The 23110-nt window shown below is 28.6% G+C and overlaps 1 protein-coding gene across 1 annotated transcript; it reads left to right on the top strand.

Annotated features, from left to right (window-relative positions):
• Positions 1-308: 308 nt before the first annotated feature.
• Positions 309-23110, top strand: LOC107450697 (putative nuclear transport factor 2). The gene is made up of 4 exons (XM_016066548.4): positions 309-583; positions 9882-9953; positions 15733-15831; positions 22938-23110. The coding sequence occupies exons 1-4, from the start codon at positions 473-475 to the stop codon at positions 23049-23051; spliced, it is 396 nt and encodes a 131-aa protein (XP_015922034.1). The 5' UTR covers positions 309-472; the 3' UTR covers positions 23052-23110.

Here is a 23110-nt window from a genome sequence, read left to right as displayed (position 1 = left end):
AATAATATTGGATGGTATGTTTTTTGAAATCTCAGGCATAAAAATGAATCGAAATTTGTGACCCGGCAGACTTTCGACGAATTTTAATCACTAGCGCCATCTGTGCCTAGCTTTACTCGATTAACTCTGTCTTATCGCTATCTGTTATTAAAATATGGTGTCATCTGGCAATGAATCCATAGCGGAAAATCTCTCAGCCAATTGTTGACTAATAGGTGTGCAATATTTGGCAACTTTTCGCATTTACAGCTGATTGAGGCGTCAAAATTTCAATCTGCGCATGCGTAGTTGCTCAGCTGATTGCACGTATAGACACAAGTCACAGTGAAATAATAAGTAATACAACTTTGACTACTCACATACCGTTGCGGGGAAACTAAATTCTGTACATTTAGTAGAGTCATTAATCTTTCTTTTACCTAATTCACATTTAGTTATTTTTTATTTGAATGAATTTTATATCTATATAATCATGTCAACCCTCAACCCACAATATGACACTCTTGCTAAAACATTTGTTCAACAGTTCTATGGAGTTTTCGATGATGCAGCAAGGCGTGCAACTCTGGCCTCCTTTTATAATGTAAATAAATCTATGCTATTTGTTTTGTTAAGAGAGCTATTTGTTGTTGATTACAGATATGTTCATCATTTATTTTTTGAAAGAATGTTTGAAACAATTTGTAATATGTATTGATGTGCTACGTTAAACAACCAAACATTTCAAGTAAGGCCGTTCAGGTTAAACATGTTTTGGTTGATAATTAAGTACCTATTGAATCAATATAGTATTGTTTTTAAATTTCATTATTCATGTGTTAGCTCTAAATAAATATTTTTTTAGTATTTGTGTTAATCAAGGTGCAAGGCTTGGGACGATTTTATCACCTGTCTTTAATTTGTTAAATTAGTGTTATCTGTAATAAAGCTTGGTAGTAGCGCTGTTATATATTAATAATTTAAATTTTTCTAAAGCACTGTTTTACTTTAGGCAGAATGAGTTGGGAATCTATGCAAATAAAACTTCCAGGCAGTAGGCCTTTGAGAATCTAACAAGAATATATCACAGAAAGGGACCAATTTGAACTCCAGAGTTCTCCCTAGAAGTAGAAAAGGGCTCTCACCACCTTAAAAGTTTTTCAAATGGTGTAATGTAATAACTGAGCTTGATTCTAAACAATTACCCTTTTATACTAGCTTATGTGTGCTTTTTATAAAAAAAATAGTTTTCAAGTGTTATCAAAATAACACACAAATTTGAATATTTCATAAAATAATTTAAGGATAGCACAATTTTAATACTTTGATCCATATTATAATTATTTGGTTGATATTACAGCAGTTTTTTTAGATTAAATGAAATAAAAGTGTTTGCCGATGATTGATTGATTGAATTTTTTTTATTGATTTTCAATATTTGTTATTAGCAGGGGTATGTCTAGGTTTATATGAGAGGTACCTATTTTGTGAAAATTTAGACTTAATTTATGAAAAACTATATTAAAAAGTCCACACAAAAATATGGATCTATCGTTTCCTATGGGGGACAAAAATAAAATTTTAAGGAAAAGTATTTTTGTGAAATTGCCGATTCCCCTAAAGTTAAATTTGTAAAGGTACCGCTAAATGGTAGTAAATGTCACCGTTAATTACATTTAGGTGAGCAGAATATATCTGACAGCGCAAGCAAGACTTTGGAGGAAATTCAGGCAGCAATGGGGAAATTTTTGATCTAAAAATTAATATAAAATTTTTTGTTAAAAAATTTTTCGCTTTTCAAAACTTTTTCTTATTAAAAAACATATGTCAATTTGTGTAACCATTAGCTTGAATTCCTTTAGTTAATATGTGAGACCATAAATTTAATTGAATAAATTTACTATTTCAATTATTTTCTATTTTATAGTACATATGTTCATTTATTCAAGAATTGTGTAAAATCAAATTATTTTATTTCTTATATAAACTTTGTTTTCCAATTTATTATTTTTTTTAAAGCTAAAATTCTTGGAAATTTTAATCTACCCCCCTCCCCCCCCAAAAAAAAGAACTCCTTTGGGTATATTAGGCTGTGAGAATTTTTTGCACTCCTGCTTATATGTACCTACATGAATATTTCCAATATTAGTGAAATAATGTTAATCTTATTGATGTATGATTAGTTCACTGATTAATGAACTAATTGAAATTTATAAAAAGATAAAATAATGTATATTTAACCCACCGACGGTTCTGCACGTAGAAAGTCGTAATTTTTTTTATGCTCGCAAATGGTCGTGAACGTAGAAAACCTCCCTTCATTTTTCCATCTATAGATGTTCCTGCATGTAAAAAAAACCTCTGATTTTTGTCCGGCAAAACGGCTATGCACGTGAAAAGACTATTGCTTTTCCCCTTCCTTGCGGAAATTGGCGTGAAATTCACTCCCTTCTCAGCTACGGTTAATTGATGTCCACTCCATCACCTGAAGGGTAGAAATACTCAATACACAATGGAGTTTGCTTTCAAAGAAAATGCGAAAGGATTTTCGAAAATATTTAACAAAAACATTTTTTTTTTCAGTATAAAAAGAAAAGAAATCGGTATGGGAAGAGAATTGCATGACAAAATAGAACTAATTTTCATCTAATGTTAATTCGCAGAGATTAAAATTGATTTAAAAAAAAGTAACATGTTAAAATTGACTCAGTGCAGGTGATTGATTTTAATTTTGAAAATATAATGCAATAAATCTCGGTAAAAGTGATTCACTTAAATGTATGGAAAAAAAGGATATGATATATTTAAAAATAATGTTTATAAATTATTTACATTTAATATTATCTTCAATTGTTTAAATAGTTTTCCATTTAGTTAGATTTCTGTTTTATTAATAAAGTATTTAGCGAGTAAATAATAATTGCTTTTCCCGTTATTGTTTTTTTTTCTTTTGCTGGTTCAAAGAACATTTTCTAATATACCAAAAAAAAATTTACAAATTGCGATTTTTTGTTAGTGATTAAAAAATTAATATTTAATATTCAGTTTCCATTTTTATTCTTTCAAAGTATTATCTAGTTTAAGAGGCAGGCATTAATTATTGAATTAATGATTCAATTTTAGTTAAGGGTGTAATTGCAGGTTAGTTAGCATCATCTCATTTAACTTCAAAATACTTTTTTTTTCATATGATCCTATGTTAATTTTTTTATATTCTCTCCCTCCCAAATCAGTTGCTACATTTCCAGTAAGTTGAGTTATAAATAACTTTCGATGCAGTTTAATAGAACAACAACAACAGTAAAATTATAATAGTACTGAATTCACGATTCGTTAACTAAAATATCATTTTATGCGATTACCTATGGAAGAGTCTTAACAGAAAGGGGATTTGTTTGACAGCGATTTTCTTTCAATTTTCAAGCAATTTTTTTTAGCAACAACTTTTTTTCAAAATTAGCTTCAAAAAAGAATTTTGAAACTAATTTGGTGCTGATTTAAGTAGGGAATGATTGGTATGTAAACGTAAACTGATAGCATAGCACCTTGAAATCTCTGAAAAATGTTGAATCAAAATCATAAACTCATCAGTATCAATAAGCAGTGCAAAAGTATTCAAATGTAGAAGAGGGAGTATATTATTATTAAATGTCAATTATCTGACAGCTAGGTTTTTAGGCTTTTTTTTTTTGGTTAGAAATTTGTGTATATATTTAAATTATATATATGCATAGGTTTCACATAAAATTTTATATATTAATTAATATTTTAATTAATTTCCTTGGAATGTATTTGGGAATGTACCACCTTAAAAATATTACAATATCGAATAATAAAATGAATAATACGATGTCGAATATTAAATGTTTTATTATTTCTTAACTCGATTTAAATAAATGATTTTGTACTTAATTTGCTCTAATTAAGTTTATACAAGCACATTGGAAATTTCCTACTTTAACCCTTTAATGGGCCATTTATTTCTAGTAAAGGTAAGTTAAAGTATTTTTGGGAGTTGAAATTGACAAAAGAATAGTAATTGATATAAGAAAAAAACCCCCTCATTTAGCTTAGGTAAGTTTATACCACGACTTATTAAGAACTCATTGACTTTTCTTTTTCGTTAATTATAAAATAAATTTTATAAGTGCTACAAACTTAAAGAGAAATTATATATTTTATAACTTTTATACGCATTTTTAAACTAATAAATAGTAACCCATTTTATTCAAACGCGCTTCAAGAAAGCTGAAGTTGTTAACAAATGGAAACCTAAATTGAAAGTGGTAAAAAAGTGGTTAAAGTTTCAAAAAGTTTCTACATATCTGATATTAGATGTAAGAAGGTATTATTGTAATAGAATAGGTATCGTAATTTGTTTTTTCGTATTTTGCTCTTGGAGATGCCCCCTCCCCCAGTTTTGTTATTTTTGATGTTTAAATTTATTTATTATACCCTTGAAACAAAATAAGCAGTTCTATAGCTTTTTGTGCAAACTCTTGAAGTAACATTTAAAAAAAAATTTTTTTTTTAAATAATCGCTTGTCATTTTTAATATTTAATAAAAAATAATAATATGACATTTTAAGAATTTTAATGTACACAAATTTCTTATAATTTTATAAATTATTTAAAACTAACAAGATCTTATTTTTATAATTCGTTTACCTAAAATATGCTCTTAATATTTATAATACTTATTAATTTTAGCACTTTTTTATTAATAATAATAATTAATTAAATCAAGTATTCAACAACAGTCTGCTGTGAGCCAGAGGTTCATAAAAGGTAAGGCTCCACATACAATGGCATAATTGTGATGGTATGATCTACCTTATGCACAGGCCACCTTTACTTCCCTGACAAGCATGATAGTAAATTTATAAAAATATACCATCAACTTCTGATGATTGTAACAAACTCTAACAAAATAACTCAATTAAGGTAAATTGCAGTAAAAGTGGAGTTAAATTACACAAATTAATGTGCTGGAGTAAATATAAAAGTAATTTTGAATAATTACAATGAACGAGATATAGTTCCATCAAATATGTAAAATTAATAATTAAAAGAGTTAAAGTCTAAACAGCTGAAGAAACAAAAACTAGATATTTAGTAATTTTTATTTTGCTACTAAGTGTTCATATAAGCTTTCATCATATCTAGAAATTAAATACTAGATAATTTCAAAATGAGCATAAGTAACATGTTTTACTAAATTGAGTTAGCATTGGCTTTGCCATGTTTTTAGGTATAAAATTAGATCTGTACAAAAAAGAAAAGCATCACAACTAGTTTTTTTATCCATGTGTCATAACTTTTATTTAATGTAGAAAAAACACAAGTCGTGAATTGATATCATTATTTTAATCTTTTGTTAAACGAATTTTAATTGAATGGATTTAATAATTAAAATAGATATTTTAATTTCGTTTTACTACTATTTTTTATGACTTCTAAATAAACTTTTGCGTTGTTAAAAAAATAAAAAGCAAAATTTTATTACCATATTTACTTTATCTCTAGAATAAATACTTATTATTTCATTCTAAGAAAAAAAAAGAAAGAAAAAAAAAAAACTCGTGCCATTTTTTAAATAACTGATTCAATGCAAATTAATTATCAAAAAAGGTTTGTTTGAAATATTTCACACAACTTTAAAGAATATTTCTGCCTTTATACCGTTAATGGGAAAGTTGATTACTCCAAATTAATTAAACACTTGCACTTCTACATAATAAATCGAATTTTTTTTAGATACATTTTGATGCATTCTATATAAAATAATCTACGCTATCGACAAAAAATACTGTAATAAAAAGGACAATCATGTAATAAAAAGAAAAATATTGACAAAAACAAATTTTAAAACGCTACGCTAGATTTTACTTGTTTCTTTTTTCCTTTGTTTTTTTTTCCGCAAGAGATTCTATGCTCACTCACAGCTCAAATGAAATATTTTCAAACAGATTGAAAAAGTATATCTTTCACGTCCCAAAATGACCTGAGCAAAGGGGATAGTGCGGACAGTCTATAATTACAACACCTCCAAAAGTAAACCACCCCACCTGTCAAGTAAATAATAGGAGAAAAATTGCCCTTTAAACACAGTTTTCCATTATAGGAATTATCTCTTGGCAAGGGTTCTTAGAAAATGCAAGCGGCTATTTCAGGAACAGCAGTTTCTAGATATTGTAACCATTTGGAAGTAGTCAAAATTAAAATATCAGAACCGTCAATGGGTTAATAAGTTATTAATATACAATAATAATTTATAAAAAAAATAAGTATAAATTTTTTTTGAATGACTTAGTAATTTTCTTCAATCAATCAATTCAATGGTTTTACCATATTACTATTTAGTACAGTTATTAAAATAAATATCCTGGTTACTTGTTATTTTATTATGTTATAATAGCTTTGATACCTCTTCTTTCTAGACTATGCAGCTCTGCACCAATCAAAAGAATAGTCTTATTCATGGGAGTACAAAAGGCTTTCTATTGGTGTATGCTTTAGGCAGAGTTAAAATGGTTGTTAAGTGTTTTTCTCTTTTAACTATGCTGATGTGTTTCGATTTCAAATATTTTTACAAGTGAAGAGATTGGATGAATTTCAATTTTATGCATTTTTAGTTGTCTACCTATTTTCTACACAAAAATTTGGGTTATTCGCAAAAATTATCTAAAAGAGTTTAATCTCAAAATAATTCAAGAACATTATTGATTGATCATTTATAATTTTGTATGTATGTTTATATATAAATACTTCTTTTTTATAATATCTAATAATTTTCCTTACGCTAAAATTTTGGTTTTTTTGACGTGACGGGGGGGAAAAAAACTCCTGTCAAAAGCTTGCCAACTCTGATAAAATTGCTTTTTGTTCACTTGGCAGATACAAGTCCTTCCTTGAGTATACCTTCTACAAATTGCAAGATGAGAGGCAGGTAAAAGCAGGGCTGCAAAAAACCCTCCTACACAGAAATACTACTACACAGGGTTGCAAAAAACCCTCATACACCTAAAGTGGGTTTTTCTGAAATTTTCTTCTTTTTTATCCTCTGTTATATTAAAGACCTATTCTATTGAAATATATATGTAGTCTAGCCTAAAAAAATGAACCTATAATGAAAAAACTAACAACAATCTGAAAAGAAAAATTATTTGTGGAATTCATGAAGAAAAATTTATAGGTTTCATATAAAAAATAGAATAATTGGAGTATAAATCATACTACAATTAAAGTTATTTCATAAGGATTTTAATTCAAAATAAACACAGGGAAAATACATCATAAATCAATGAGGTTATCAGTGTTATAATACAATCTGGATTTGACTGTATGGCCATTGATTAGTCTGTGCCTTTGATTCGTTTTCTATGCAAAAATTATTTGTGGAATTCATGAAGAAAAATTTATAGGTTTCATATAAAAAACAGAATAATTGGAGTATAAATCATACTACAATTAAAGTTATTTCATAAGGATTTTAATTCAAAATAAACACAGGGAAAATACATTGTAAATCGATGAGGTTATCAGTGTATACAATCTGGATTTTACTGTATGGCCATTGATTAGTCTGAGCCTTTGATTCGTTTTCTATGCAAAAAAAAAAAAAATTCCTCAAATATTTTTTAAGATTAAAATATAAATAAAAAGTAGTCCTGTGTTAAAATAAGTTTCAAATGTGTGGTGTATGTGAGTACATATAAAATTTTGAATCGTGATGTCAGAAGAAACTTTTTTCAGACAATTTGTATTAATTACACTTTAATTACCTATATCGTAAGTCAGTTCATAAAATTAGACTTAATTATTATTATTATTAATTTAAGCTAATTTAAAATGAGGTATTCATCTCTGCTCTCTCTTTTGAGAAAAACCCCAATGAAACATTTAAAAATTCACCCAGGTTTTTTGCAACCCTGGTTAAAAGACTAGAGCCTATCACAGACTACCTGTTGTAGAGATCTTGGGAGGGAGGAGGTAGTTTTTGAAAAATGTGCCCACTTTGCCTAAAGATGAAGGTGATAGCATAATCGTCTCACAACTTGTAGAATGCAGCATCCACTTTACGGTCGCCCTAAGATTTAATGCAGATAGCTTGTAATCTACATTCTGTGAATGTGAAGGTCATTGTGCATCTTTCTTGGAATGATTGTTCTCATTTAGAGAGGATTTGTTCTTTGCTGCAAGAAAATACTCTGAGGCAGTCTATGGTATACTAACCTTAATGTTTTAATTAAGAGGCTTCCTGAGTTAATTTCATTCTGATACAGAAGTTTAAAATTGATTATGAGAAAAACAAATCAGAAATCAAACCTATTATATATTCTTTTTTAATTTTTTTAATTATCTTTTTGTAAAATACAATAATGCATATAATCTAATATTTTAAAGGCAAAATCATTATAGTACTTATAACCTCGAATACTGCCACTTGGGTGATATTCGATGGAGTGGTCGTTCATGTCCCCTGACTTTAATTCTATTAAACATGTTTGGGTCCTTTGGGCACTCCATTTCCGAGAGGCAGCGACCTTCGATGAACTCAAGCTTGCCTTGGGACAAGAGTGGTTGCCACAGAAAATAATAAGGACCCTGGTAAACAGTATGAAACGGTTTGTGCTGCTGTCCCACGTTTCATTGACATCATCAAAAATTAGTCTAGTACTGGAATTTGATTTTCACGTGGATTTTAAATATCCCAATGTATATTTTAAACAATATAAAAAATTTGAATAGTGCATTTGAATATTTACTTTTTAAGGATATAATTCTGACGAATTTTTTGCAGCTACTGCTATTGATTTCTCCATATCTTTTAATTCCGATATTTTTTTATGCAATATTATTTATTACAACAACATAATCTTGAAACGAAACATGCATTTGAGGAGCCCAATTTGCGTGATTTCGTCGTCAATCTTTTTACAGCAATTAATAGTATGGATTTCATGATTTTTAATTATATTTTTTATTGTCATAATTATTTACAGCATTCGAAGAAAGGAAATAATTTGTGTCCCCTCTCCCACAAAATGTGAGAATATTACCCATAATATTAGAATAAAAAATTATTACAGGTATTATTAAAACATATATTATATATATTTTTTTTTGTTGTAAACACAGCGCTTTTGTTATTTTAAATTAGTAACATATTATGTTTCTTATAAAAAGTGTCTTGCAGAAGAAATTAGTAATTGAGAGTTTTGTCACAGATTGCTCGAAAAAATTCCGCCTCAGGGTTCACATTGCTAAGACTTCATGCATTGAACAGGGTGCGTAGCATTTTAAAAGAGCGCTTAAAAGTGCTTATTTTCGTTTTATAAAAACCCTTAAAGCTGCTTTTTTCATTGAGTGTTTTGAAAAAGTGCTTAATTTTCCCTTTTTCAAAGTGAGATTTTTCCTTTATCATGTTGATTTTTGCTTCGAATTACGCTAAAAGACACAGTGCATATTCTTCTATTCAACATTTTAACAATTAATTCAACCCCAATCTATTTCTGCGTATTGTCAGTCCATATCGTATAAAAACACCATTCATTTTACATGATTCAAAATTTCATGCTTTTTGACAATTATGAAAAACAATGCCAAAACCCAAATGTGAAGAACAATGCGGACCCGAATTTCTTCTAAACAGACCCCTGAATTCTGATATGTAACCAACAGTTTTATTGTATTTTTAGTAACTTAACTATACTCTCCATCATGTAAAATTTCCAAAGGAGGTCAGTCCTGTTTTCGTCCAATTCTTCTTATTCATTAGTAGCGAGAGTAAATTTTGTGTTATCTTGCAGAAGGTTATGAAAGATTGCATTTTTGATAGGCATGAAAACCTTTATTGTCATACAATTTAATCTATTTATTTATTTATTTTTTTTTTCCAGGAAGAGAGATCAATGATGACATTTGAGGGAGAACAGTTTTTTGGTTGCTCAAAAATTATGCAAAAAATTCAAGTATGTTACTTTTTCAGATTTGATTTTCAGTCAAAGAGAAACTAAATAATACCAATTAAAAGTTTTCTCTACATAGTTTTGTTAAAATTTTTTTGGTGGTTGTCTTGTAGTTGCAGGGTATCAGCCCACCTAGAAAGTCGGTAGTGGACAAAATTTGTCATGATTTTAACTATTTTTTTTAAAAAAAGTCGTGGGAAGTCATGGTTTTAGGTCGCTGAGAAATCTGATTTTTAAAATGGAATTAACATTTTAAAAATATACCCCCCCCCCAATTTCATGGTGTTTTGAATATCTGAATTTGTAGCAAAATCCCTACTCATTCATATCGTATTAAAATATAAAATGTTTTTATCGTGTTCTTTAAAAATTATGATATTCTTTCAAATAAACTTCCAGAATTTTTATTATTTTTTTCTTTTTTTTATTAATTTAAAATTCTGACTGAAGCAAGCCAATCATTGGTGAATTTTTTTATTCTGAAATGAGAATAGAAAAATCAGGAATATTTCTTTCCTTTCCGATGAACAAGAATAGTACATAGCTGCCAACTCTACAGGATTTTCTAGTAGACTACTGAATTTTGCAAGTTACTCCTGGTCTACTGGTTTAGTTGAAATTCTCCTGGTTTTTGTAAGTTTTAGAAAATTCCCTAAAAGTGAGTAAGGTTCCCCAAAAAAATCTCAATAAAAATCCCTAAAATTCCGTCTAAGAAAAATATTTAGTACATTATGCAACAATTATTATGAAATTTATATTATTTCGTAAAATCTACTGGAATTTTTAGTATCCATGTTGGCAGCTATGCATAGTGTAATACATCAAATTTATTCTATGTTTGCATTGAGTGAATTTCTTTTGATCTAAACAAGATCTAAGGGAATTAGGAGGATTTCTGCCAAATCCAGGATTGTTGGATCAAAAAATGTCCTCACTTTTTGAAAGTTAAATTTAAAAAACTTGAAAAATTGAAATCCAGTTTTTTCTATAAAAAAATTGTTTTCTTTGTGGCCTTTCAAAAACTATGCACCAGAAAGTTCATTTTATAATGATTACTTCAATCTAAACCAGGAGAATCTTACTGGTTTAGTTAAAATTCTCCTGGTTTTTGTACATTTTAGAAAATAGTAAGGTTCCCCAAAAAAATCCCTAAAATTTCCTATAAGAAAAATATTAAGTACATTATGCAACAATAATCATGAAATTTATATTATTTCGTAAAATCTACTGGAATTTTTAGTATCCATGTTGGCAGCTATGATAGTATCTTTAGAATATAATTCTGCAGAAAAAATTATTTGCTTTTGTATTTTTCTCAGCTATTTTATTGCTTCAACTCTTTCTTTACTCTGTTTTTTAAATTTAAAATCTATAAATATGAAGATGCAGTTTTGGTTATGCCTATCATTTCAATTAATGTTGTTATAATGCTTTTTTAAATTTATTGTTGTGTTTTTGTCAGAGAAAATAGTAACTTCATTATGTCATGATAAATTCTTAGAATTAGTCAAGGATAGGACTGGGCGATGTAAGAAATTTTATATTGTGATACATCGTCTGTTAGACATCATGATATAGCGATGTATCGCGATTTAGCATATATTAAAAAATTATCTATCATAAATCTTTAAATTAGTCAAAAAGGAATAAATCTATTACAAAACAAAATGTCTTAAGCAAACCCAAGCTTTATTTTAATTTTCTTTTAAAATTAAAAATGATTTAAGATTTATTGGTTTAAAAATAATAATTAACTTACAAAATATTTTACATACATGCATTAAAAATTAAAGGAAAAGAAAAACGAAAGTAAAGAAAACAAACTGAAGAAATGTTCACTTAAATGAATTATTTCTTAAATTATTAGTTGAAAAAATCTGTGCTTTTGAAACATTGTTAGATCTCTATCAAATAATTATACTTATGTGCATTAAATAAATTTAAAAAAAAAACCCTCACTTTTTATAACAAAGTAAAGTACAAAATACCCCTATTAAATTGTATTGCTTAAAATAAAGAACAATAATTAAAAAAAAAAAAAATTTATTCACATTTTCTTTTTATTAATAGATTGAGTTCAGAATGAAAATGTAGGATAACAGCGATTGTGCAACAATTGCCATGTAACAGTAGGTCTACTGCAAATCATTTACAAGAATGGTTATATCCCGCCAAACCGAAGATAAAAAAAGAAAAAAAGAGAGAACGAAAAAGTGACGAAATAATGCACAATAAAGAACGCTAAGTATCAAAAGTCTCACTGAAAATAATTTACAAGTAACGTTAAACCCCGACAAAATAAAGTGCACAGCGATCTCAAAATAACGTAAGTCCAGGTGAAAATAATCTTCAAGAAAATTAAACTTCCGAAGACAAAAATGGCGCATAAAGAAATTATGCATAGCTATTTCAATGCTGATCCTCGCACGAAGCGAAGAGTTGTTTCGATTCACTTTTTGTTATTTAACATCACGAAACTAACATCGTCTTCATAGCTAGACTCTATCAACAGCTCCGCAGTTAGACGAAATCAAAATAGTCCTCATCAGTGCGTTGTATTATACGACGGCTTAAATCAGATTTCTGATGCATCGTCTAAAGCGAAGTCACTATCGGCGGCTTATATCAGATTTCTGATGCATCGTCAAAGATCAAACAAGTATTACTGGAAACTCAGTAATATGTTTATTACTTTTATATAAAAGATTTTAAAGGCTTAATATTCGTAGTTTTAACATAGCTTAATATGAAATGATTCTGCTCCCATAAATATAATCAAATATTAAGTTATTTTTAATATTGGGTTGATGCATAAGTTCTAGAGTTTCTGTTTAAAAAAAATTTTACAACTTTATTTTTTGAGTTAAAATAACAATTTAATCAATAATGTACTCTCCGTTGTTGTTACGACTTCCGAAACATTTTTCGATGCCTCTTCGGTTGAAATCACCCCGAAGCTTCTCGAAAAAGTTGTCCAACCAAGCCCGTAATTCGACATCATTATTGAACGAAATGCCGTATAAAGCATGTACTATTAGTAAGTTTCAACAAATTTGAAGTGAAAGTTAAAAATTCAATTGTAGCAACTGTTTCCTGTATTAAATTCTGAGTTAACATATTTTATAAGATAGATCTGCATGAAATAATATTAATTTTTTCTTTGACTTTATTTGAGATTTTTTAGTGGCAGTGTTCTGTGCTGAAATAATATTGTTTTAATCCCATATTTTGTTCCTTGCATTAGTACTTATCTTTTTTTCAAGAAGCAGAAATTTATTTTGACATGCAAAACCATGAGAAAGAAAAGAATAATTCCAAAAGCAAAGTAAAAGTTGAATAGAGACTATTCTACAATAATAAAGAATGAATAAATATTAAAAATGAATGTTTAACAGGGAATAAACTAAATATAAAGAAATCAAAACAGGGTGGCCACCTGTCTGGAATTATCAGGGGATTTTTTATACTGAAAAAATCAGGGAAAGAAAAGCTTTCTTAATTTATTTTACCATCGGTTATTTTAGAATTGTCTCTAAACAGTAGAAATATCATCAACTTAGCAAAACTTTATTACGTTATGATGACCCTGTAAAACTGGAATGGAGGAACCTCTTTGGAAAATATGCAGTTCTTCTAATCCATTCTACTTTTTTTCTTTTGAAAAAATCAACCAACAGGGAATAAACTAGGTATAAAAAATTGTATGGAATGTATGGAAAACACATTAAATGATATATAAACATAGAATATAAATTTTTTAATCATATGTGCTTGTTAGGAAGAAGGAAAACAAAAACATACCGTATATTCCGGCGCATAACGCGCCCCAGCGTATAACGCGCACCCGTAATTTCTAATTACTTTTTTTAAATTTTAAGATACATTCTTCGTACAACGCGCACGAAAATTTGGATTGTACATGTGCAATATCTCGTCTTTCAAGATTGTAAATAAAAAGTATTTTTCCCTATCTTTTGCAAAAATAAAGGAACTGAATTTGACATGTATGTGAGGGTAGAATGGAAAGAGCAATAATGTGATTCTGGATGGACAAAAATGGTGTTAAATTGTGGGTAAAAAACATCTTGCAAATCCGTCCTGGTTGCGTCAGAAAACCAGAAAGCCTTTTAGAGTGGGACATGTTTAGGTCCCACCTTACAGATAATACAAAAAAATTTTTCTAATTATAATACAAAAAAATTTTAATAATTGTAATTATAGCGGAAGACGAATATAATGAACTATTTATGTAATAACGAAAATCAATGAAGTATATAAGTAAAGGTATGTCATTTCTTTAAAATAAAAGTATTTTTCTATATTTAAATTTTTTTAATCTATAATTTTTTATATTCGGCGTATACCGCGCACCCGTAAATTCCAATTTTATTTTTTGCATTAAAAGTGCGCGTTATACGCCGGAATATACGGTAGTTTTTTTTTTTTTTTTTTTGAGTACTTGATGGGTACGAATTTCTAGTTGGGCAATTCTACCGTAAGGTCAACAAGGTGACCAAAATTTTAAACAAGGCATCATTTTCATGGTTAGTTAACCTGAAGATTTAGAAATAATCACTTTTAACTTATAAATATCAATTTTCAATAAGTTTTATGCTGTTAAAGGAAAAGCTATATTGCTTGAAATTTTTAACTAAAATAAGTGAATCTCTAACTAGTGCAGTTTTTTTTTTTGGTCATCTTGTACAAATGTGTAGAAACACTTCATTTTGATTAACAAAAAAAGATTCTCAATGCACTTTTGATATTTTACATCCGACACCAAAATACATAATTAATTATACTGTGCTACTAGGATTTAACATGATTTAATTATTTTTTCTGTTTAGAGCAAGATTCTAAAAGGCATATCACACATAGCGAAAATTCGTTCAATTCAACCATCAACTCAACCCCAACTTCGACTTTCTGTTCAACAACCACCTGAAACAGTTGAACTATGGTTGCCATATGGTTGAAAAGAGTTGACCATTGATTAAAAAGTGATTTCTTTCTTTTTAGGTGATTAAGCGCTTTATAAATAGACAAATAAAATGTTTCATTGAAAGTTTAATTTAATTTAATCGACGGCAATGGATCCTTCCATTGCAATTTCAAGTTTTATCATTTACAGTTTAATAAAGAAAAAAAAAGATAAGAGAAGGACACTTTGGAGTAAAGCATGGCGCTTACGAAGACAGAGATTAGAAATATCAATAGGCCGATCATGGATTAGAGTCCCCTTGCCGTCCGGCTAACTATTGGAGGTCTCCATGGTTTTCTCCTTCATGTAATGCAAGTGTGGATTAGTTTTATCAAAAATCCTCCATGGAGTCAAATTTGTCCCAGTACTTGATCCAGGAGTTCCCTTGTCTTCTGGAATTAGTTCAAAATGACAAGGGTTCAGAGTTGAACATTTGTAGTTGACTGTTTCACAACGGTTATAAAATAAAGTAGTTTAATTCATTATAAATAATGGTTTAAATAAACTTTCTTTAGATTAAGATTTATGCACATATTTTTGACTTCGCTAAATGTAAGTGGTTATATTATTTCTAATTTTAAATTTCTCTTTTTGACTTACATGATTATGCATGATGTATCAAAACTCATAGCCTAAAAAATTTCGTTAGTAAAGTAAGATCTCCGTTATTTTATTTCTCCAGTGTTGGCCGGTATGGTCATATTTTATAATCTCTGTTAGTCCCATGAAAAATTATCTGTATTAATAAATAATTTTGTTGTTGATATTCTCTCTATTAATTAATGTTCATAATTTTGTTAGAGCCTGACCTTCCAGAAGATTGCACACAGTATAACCGCTGTTGATGCTCAGCCTATGTTTGATGGTGGAATTTTAATATCAGTTTTAGGTCAACTAAAGGTAACAATCTTTAAAACATTCTTCAATCATTGGACAAAGTTAATTGTCTTAGTTCTCTTTTAACAACTAACATAGATTCATAATGACAGCTTTTTAATCAAATTATTTAATTACAATTACATAGCTACCAACTCTACTGGATTTTGCTTATTTCTCCTGGTCTACTGGTTTAATAAAAATTTTCTTGGTTTTTGTACATTTTAAAAAATTCCCCAAAATTGAGTAAGTTTCCTAAAAAAATCCCAATTGAAATAAAATTTTTGCACTGATTATTGCTTGCTTGAATATTTAAATAAGAATTACTAATACCTAATGAAGCGAGAATAATTTATAGAAATCAATTTAAAACTTTTTTTTGTTCTTAAATGTTCAGTTTATTTTGATTCAGAACTCTCTTTTTAAATTAATTAAAAAATCCAATCTTAAGTATTTTTCATGAATGAAGTGCCTATTACTATTCAAAATTATCAGTAAACATAATACACAGCCAGGGGTCTGTTTAGACTAAATTTGGGTCTGTTAACGGACCCTTCGCAAAATATCTTTTCATAAAAACGGATCCTTCACAAAATAATTTTATCTTTTAATCGGACCCTTCACAAATTTGTTTGTCTTCATTATTGTTTTGCTAATCGAGTAAACCCTTCCCAGGAAGAGCGGGGGGGGGGGGGGAGAGAGAAAGGCAGATGTAAACGAACTATTTTTTCTTCTGCAGGCGCTTCTTCCTTTATTCGCCCGAAATTAATATTCTGCGTTCAGCAGTATAGGCTAAATACAAAATATTTGTATGTTGCATCTCGAATTTAGTAGCAGCAATTGTTGTTTATTTTTCAAAATTTAAAATTTTTTACTATAATTTTAGAGTGTTGAGTATAATCCTGTATCTCTTTACAATTTAAAAACTTCTTGAAAAAGGTTTTTACAATAACTGGACCCTATTTGCACAAATTCACAAAAGCAGGACCCTGGTTGTAAAAATGTGACTTAAAGTTTATTTTATATTAACAATAAGTAATTTTTTTACAAAAACGGACCTTTCACAAAATGTCTAGACAGACACTTGACAACATTTTAAGCATATTAATGCCAATTATTTAATTTTTCTTTTTTGATGACTAAAAATTTCTAAAATTCCCTATGTTTAAAATATTTAGTATATTATGCAACAATTAGCATGAAATTTATATTTCATAAAATCTACTAGATTTTTTCCTGTGGCAGCTATGCAATTAAATATACTGTATCAATTTCAATGCAATTTCTGAAAATAATTATTAGGAAAAATTAAGATAAATAAAAGTTCATAATTATAAAATGTTCCCAGCAGCATACAATGGGTTCCTTTGCAATCATGTGTCTCTCCATGATCCTAGAAGAGTGAAAGGTTTTTTTATTCATAAAGACATTTTGGTTTGTTGAAAATGAACTTATTAAATAAAGTCTGAAATTAAACTTAATAACTTATATTAACAAATGGACTTAAGCTGCACAACCTTACTGATCGCCAGTCAAAACGAGAATGACTCCCTCTGAATTAACACAAAAAATCATTATTCATTTGAAAGAGATGCAAAGACAATCGAACCTTGATCTCTCTGTCAAATGGCAATAACAAAGTTAATCTGTCTTACCCTTAATTACGTGTTTAATTATAAATTAATATTGACTATTTTCCTTTGGCAGAATCGCAGCGACATTGTCACCTAGTCTTACATAGTTCTTGCAGATGATGGGAAGTTTTTTTTTAAAAATAATGGTTTGCTTCTCTGCAGTAAATGATGTGCAAAACTTGAATCACGCATTTAAATAATAACATTTTGAAGTGCTCAATTAACGCCGATATCGTAAATCCATTTTGATTGTATTTTTTGCAGTTATTGTTTTTGCTTTCCACATGGCTTTCAGGTGTCCCGATATATTTCAGGTAGTATGGGAAATTCGAATTGTGCATTTGATAATTTACTTTTTAAGGCAATTATTCTGTCTATTTTTTATGGCAATTATTGCTTTTAATTTCCACATTGTTTTTAAAACCCAATATTTTTTATACATTATTATGTATTACACATGGTGCGTAGTGTTTTTAGAAAGTGCTTAAAGGTGTTAATTTTCATTTTTTAAATGCCCTTAAAGGTGCTTTTTCATGGGGTGTTTTTAAAAAGTGCTATATTTTTCCTCTTCGAAAATGAAATTTTTTCCTTTACCGTGTCGATTTTTACTGCATATTATGCAAAAGTGCGGTTTTCACTTTGTTCTATTCAGCGTTTTCACAAATCATTTAACCACAATCTATTTCGGCATTCCGTCGGCCCGCACCGTATGATAGCACCCCAATCATGTTTGATGATGAAATACTTGGGAGGTCGCTTGTGCGTCTACTGAGCTGGGTTTAGCGAGATTTACACTCTCGTTTGCAACTCTGCTGCATCTTGCAAGATATTCTCAATTTCAGACTTCATTTTCCACCCTCTGAAATTGAACCGAAAAATCTCTATCTTTTTATCGTGATTATTACAATCAAGAAAAGAATTCTTTGTAAGAAACTCGTTTTAGTTATTTTATCATATGAAAAATATTTTACATTTTGTTAATGTATATAGTGCTTAAAAATATTTTTTAGTGCTTAGAAAGTAATTTAAAGGTGCTTATTTTTGTTGAGAGATTTGGCTGCGCACCCTGTTACAACAATTAAATTTTGAACCTAAACAGACATTTGAGTAACCCCTTTCTGAAGATTCTTGATTCGTGTGATTTCGTAGTCGATCTGTTTTTCGGTGATTACTGCTGTAGATTTAATGATATTTATTATTTTTTTAATGTGATGATAATTAACAAAACGTGATAATGGAAGTAATTAGTGTGTCCCCTCCTCCAACAAAATGCGAGAATATCCCCATAATATTAGCATAAAAAAATATTACATATTTAGTTTTAAAAAATTTATATTCTTTTTTGTTTTTGTAAACACAGTGTTTTTGTTACCTTAAATTAGTAGCATACATCTTTGCTTTATTGAAAGTATCTTGCAGAAAAAGATAGTGCTGGATTATTATTTACCTGTGTTCTACAATTTGGGGAAGAATAATTATATATTAATAGGTAATGGTTATTTTTAAACTATTAATTATAAAATATTAATGTTATAAATTTCCCACTAAAGACTAAGTTTATAGTTTTGTTTTACTAATTTACATACTATCTTTAGTGGGGAATTCATAACATTAATATTTTATAATAATTTTAAAAACAACCATTACCTATTAATATATAATTTTTCTTCCCCAAATTGTAGAACACAGGTAAATAATAATCTACATCATCAGCAAATATTTCTGATGCAACTGTTCAAATACTAGAATAAATTTTTTAAAAAAATTATAGTTGTTTAAGATTCAATTTAGTGAAATGATCAGCAACAGCTATTGTAATAATATTTTCCAATAAAAAGCTACTAAAAATTACTTTTGCACAATAATCACAGGAAGCGTGCTTGCGTCGATCAGAACAAGGGATTGGTTTAAAAGCAAAAATATCAGATTTTCAGATTTGATTTAAAAATAAGGAACAAATCCGAAAAATTCTGAACAGTTGGCAGCTATGATATTATCATGATAATTAGAACAAACACTGGGAGCACGTGTAGGCACCATTGATTATAACAAGAATGTAGGACATGCATGACAATACATGTGGAAATATAAAATAACTTGTTTTCTTCCGAAATATTTATCTACATTTGGGCCACATATTTTATAATAACACCAGATTTAAGAAAAGCACAAATGAGGGAAGTACCTATCTATAATGTAATGTGAATAAATTATTCAAGTGTCACCATCTTTCTATTTCATTACTTTAATCTGCTTGCATATTTTCTTGTCCTTCAATAGAAGAATTTAAAACTTTGAATTAACATATCTGCTGAATTTTTTTCGGGCTTTTTGCGACAAAATTCTCCAGCACTATCTTTTTCTGCAAGATACTTTCAATAAAGCAAAGATGTATGCTACTAATTTAAGGTAACAAAAACACTGTGTTTACAAAAACAAAAAAGAATATAAATTTTTTAAAACTAAATATGTAATATTTTTTTATGCTAATATTATGGGGATATTCTCGCATTTTGTTGGAGGAGGGGACACACTAATTACTTCCATTATCGCGTTTTGTTAATCATCATCACATTAAAAAAAATATATCATTAAATCTACAGCAGTAATCACCAAAAAACAGATCGACCACGAAATCACACGAATTGAGAATCTTCAGAAAGGGGTTACTCAAATGTCTGGTTCCGTTCAAAATTAGATAAATACAAAAAGGAGAAGAAAAAAAATGAAGAAAATTAAGATAAGCAATAAGTATTATTTACTGCACATAAGCTGCAAGTAAATAGAACTCATAAAATAAGTTCAAAATGTAGAGAAAACATGAAAAAAATTACAGAACAATGAATAAAGGAAAAAAGTAAAAGAGGAAAATAAATTAATAAAAACTGGAAATAAAAGATAATCTTTTATTTTTTGGACTTGTATGTATATATTTTTATTTTCTGAGCTTGTATATATATTTGTGTGTGTCTTTTCAATATCAATAATTAACTAGAAAAAAAATTAGTCTATCATTATTGAAAAGAAAACATGATTTGCTCATTTTGCACAAATATGTATGAAGTGTAAAATTTTACTGAATTTTCCCAAACCTAGTTTGCTCAATAGGACATATTCTGCACCCCTTGTAACATAGAAAATAACTTTAAATTAAATTTTCAAAACGAACAATTAAAATATTAACTTAGAAGAAACAAAGCAGGGATATCTTCCATGGTGAAAAAAAAATGTTTTTCTTCAGAGAAAAAAACATCAAGGAATTAATAATTAGTTTAAATAATAGTATTAATTTACTAGCTATTTAATACACATTATTTTTAAATAAGTTGAAACTAAAAAGCAACTGTTAAATAATATTTGTGAATTTCTTAAGAAATAAAAATAATTGTGTTTTTTATTATTTTATGTGAATAAGTATAGTGAACCCTAATTTCATATTTATGTAAAGAACTGTTAAAATAATGTAAAATCAAATTATACTGATAATATGAAATTAACAAAGCACATAACAAACATACACTACTGAAAAAAAAAATTGAATTCATTTTTATATATACAGTGGAGCATCGTTTGTACGACGCCGAAGGGACCACCGAAAAACGTCGTATAAACGATAACGTCGTATAATCGATTTTTACTTCTGAAACTGAAACTAACTCTGTTTTCAGTTAATTTTAATGTTTAACGTGTTGATTTACGCAAATTTCTAAATTAGACAAAGCAAAACAAACAAATAACCAAAGAAGAAAAATTGCAGTGAGCAATTTGAATGTATGTTACCTTTAATTATATTTTCTTGCTATTAGTCTCTACAATGCTTTGAATAACGAGTTGAACCTACTGCTTTCTATGATGCAATTTTAGATTTCTAATCACGGCCAAATCTAATGGCTGAAGCGCACTTGTGCAATTTGCAGAAAAAAAGAGAGCTTTTACATTTTCCAAAATAATTAGTATCGATGGGTGCGCTGGACATTGGTCGATGAATAGCAAAATTTTTCGTTTTTGCCTCTTCATAACATTGTCTAGTTTTTTCAGTCATCTAGTAAAAATTACGGTCGTCAACCAAGCATTCTTGTTGACACCCTTTTCTGTATCATTCATGTAGGCAAATTCCGTCCTTTTTTAAAATACACAAGAAAAAATAAGAAATTTAATAAACGTGAACAAAATCTAAAAACCGACGTATAACCGATTCTGTGCGTCGTATAAACGATATATTTTTACATTAAAATGAATAGGAATGATTTGGGACCACACTAAAACGTCGTATAAATGTAAACGTCGTATAAGTGATCGTTGTATAAACGGTGCTCCACTGTATTTATTTAAATGATAGCATGAGTTTGAAGTCTCATAATATTAATATTTTAAAATGTGATGTATGGGAAAATAGCTTTTTTTTTTTTTAAATTTTCTATTACAGTACAGAATCCGTTATCCGGAAATCAAAAAACCGGAAAACCAAAAAACCGGAACGAAATTCGATAAATTTTCCCGCCATTTTAAAAAAAAAATTTTTTTTTTCCCTTATAAGATTTTAGGATTTTTCTTTCTTTTTTGAGAGATGTTTACCTTACCATCATTTTGGAAATAATCATTAGTGTATTACTCCATCGTTTTTTCTTCTTTTTAAGATTATTTCCAAAAATTTTTTTTTTTAAAGTTGGGTTTAACAATAAAAAAACGGATTTTTGTAACGATTCAGAAAACCGGATAATCGGTTCCGTACTGTACTAAATTAACACTAAACCAACCTAATAACACTTAATGTATACCTATTTCTACCATAGCCAGTCAAATGATCAGACTTAAATGAGTGTATGAAATACGGATGTTAAGAAGGAAATAAATTTTAAAAAAAACTTAATTATAATTAAAGATAATTGTATATTCCCACTTTTATGTATTACAAACACGAAGAATAAGAATTTTTAATTCATTGCTCAATGCATTTTTTACATGTACAGGATGTTTCCTTCCTTTGTACATTTTCCACAAACATATTTCTTCTAATTGTTATTTTTTTTTCTCAGAACTTGTGCTCTCCTAATTGTTTTGACATTTTTCTGGGTAAAGACTAACAGTTAGAAATGAAGTGAAGCTATCAAAATAAAATATAAGCTACTGATCAAAACTTTTTTTGTCACTTTTTCTTAAACAAAAGTGCCACTCTAAAATTTTAGGTATACTTTCTTGAAATTTGAATTCACAGTTATTCTGATTGAACTCACTGTGCACCAGTCTATGCAGAAATGTACGACTCATCGAATGCAATGCGTCGAGCACGCATGACATCGTCACTTCTGATCCGATAACCTTATAAAGCAATATACCCGTCAAATGACCAGTTGTGGTAAAAATAGGTGTACGACAAGTATTATTCGAAACAAACAAAATACCGCAAAAAAATTAATAATAATGGAATATTAACTGTAATTGTAAGAAAAAGTCGCTAAAAAGATGTTTAATTGTTGTTGTTGTTGTATTTCACAGACTGATGATGACCCTCCCCACAGTTTCAATCAAGTGTTTGTGTTGAAGCCCCAAGAGACAGGAAGCTTTTATGTGGCCCACGATGCTTTCAGGCTATCACTTCATTCTCTCTAATGTTATGTATTGCAAATTATTCCAATTATTAAATAACCTTTTATTGCTTTGAAATGAAA

This window comes from Parasteatoda tepidariorum, chromosome 7, assembly GCF_982258835.1.
Source record: "Parasteatoda tepidariorum strain Cologne lab strain chromosome 7, Ptep-v5.0, whole genome shotgun sequence".
Classification (NCBI taxonomy): domain Eukaryota; kingdom Metazoa; phylum Arthropoda; class Arachnida; order Araneae; family Theridiidae; genus Parasteatoda; species Parasteatoda tepidariorum.
The sequence above is the reverse complement of the archived record's forward strand: the minus strand, read 5'-3'. Positions and strand labels throughout refer to the sequence as shown.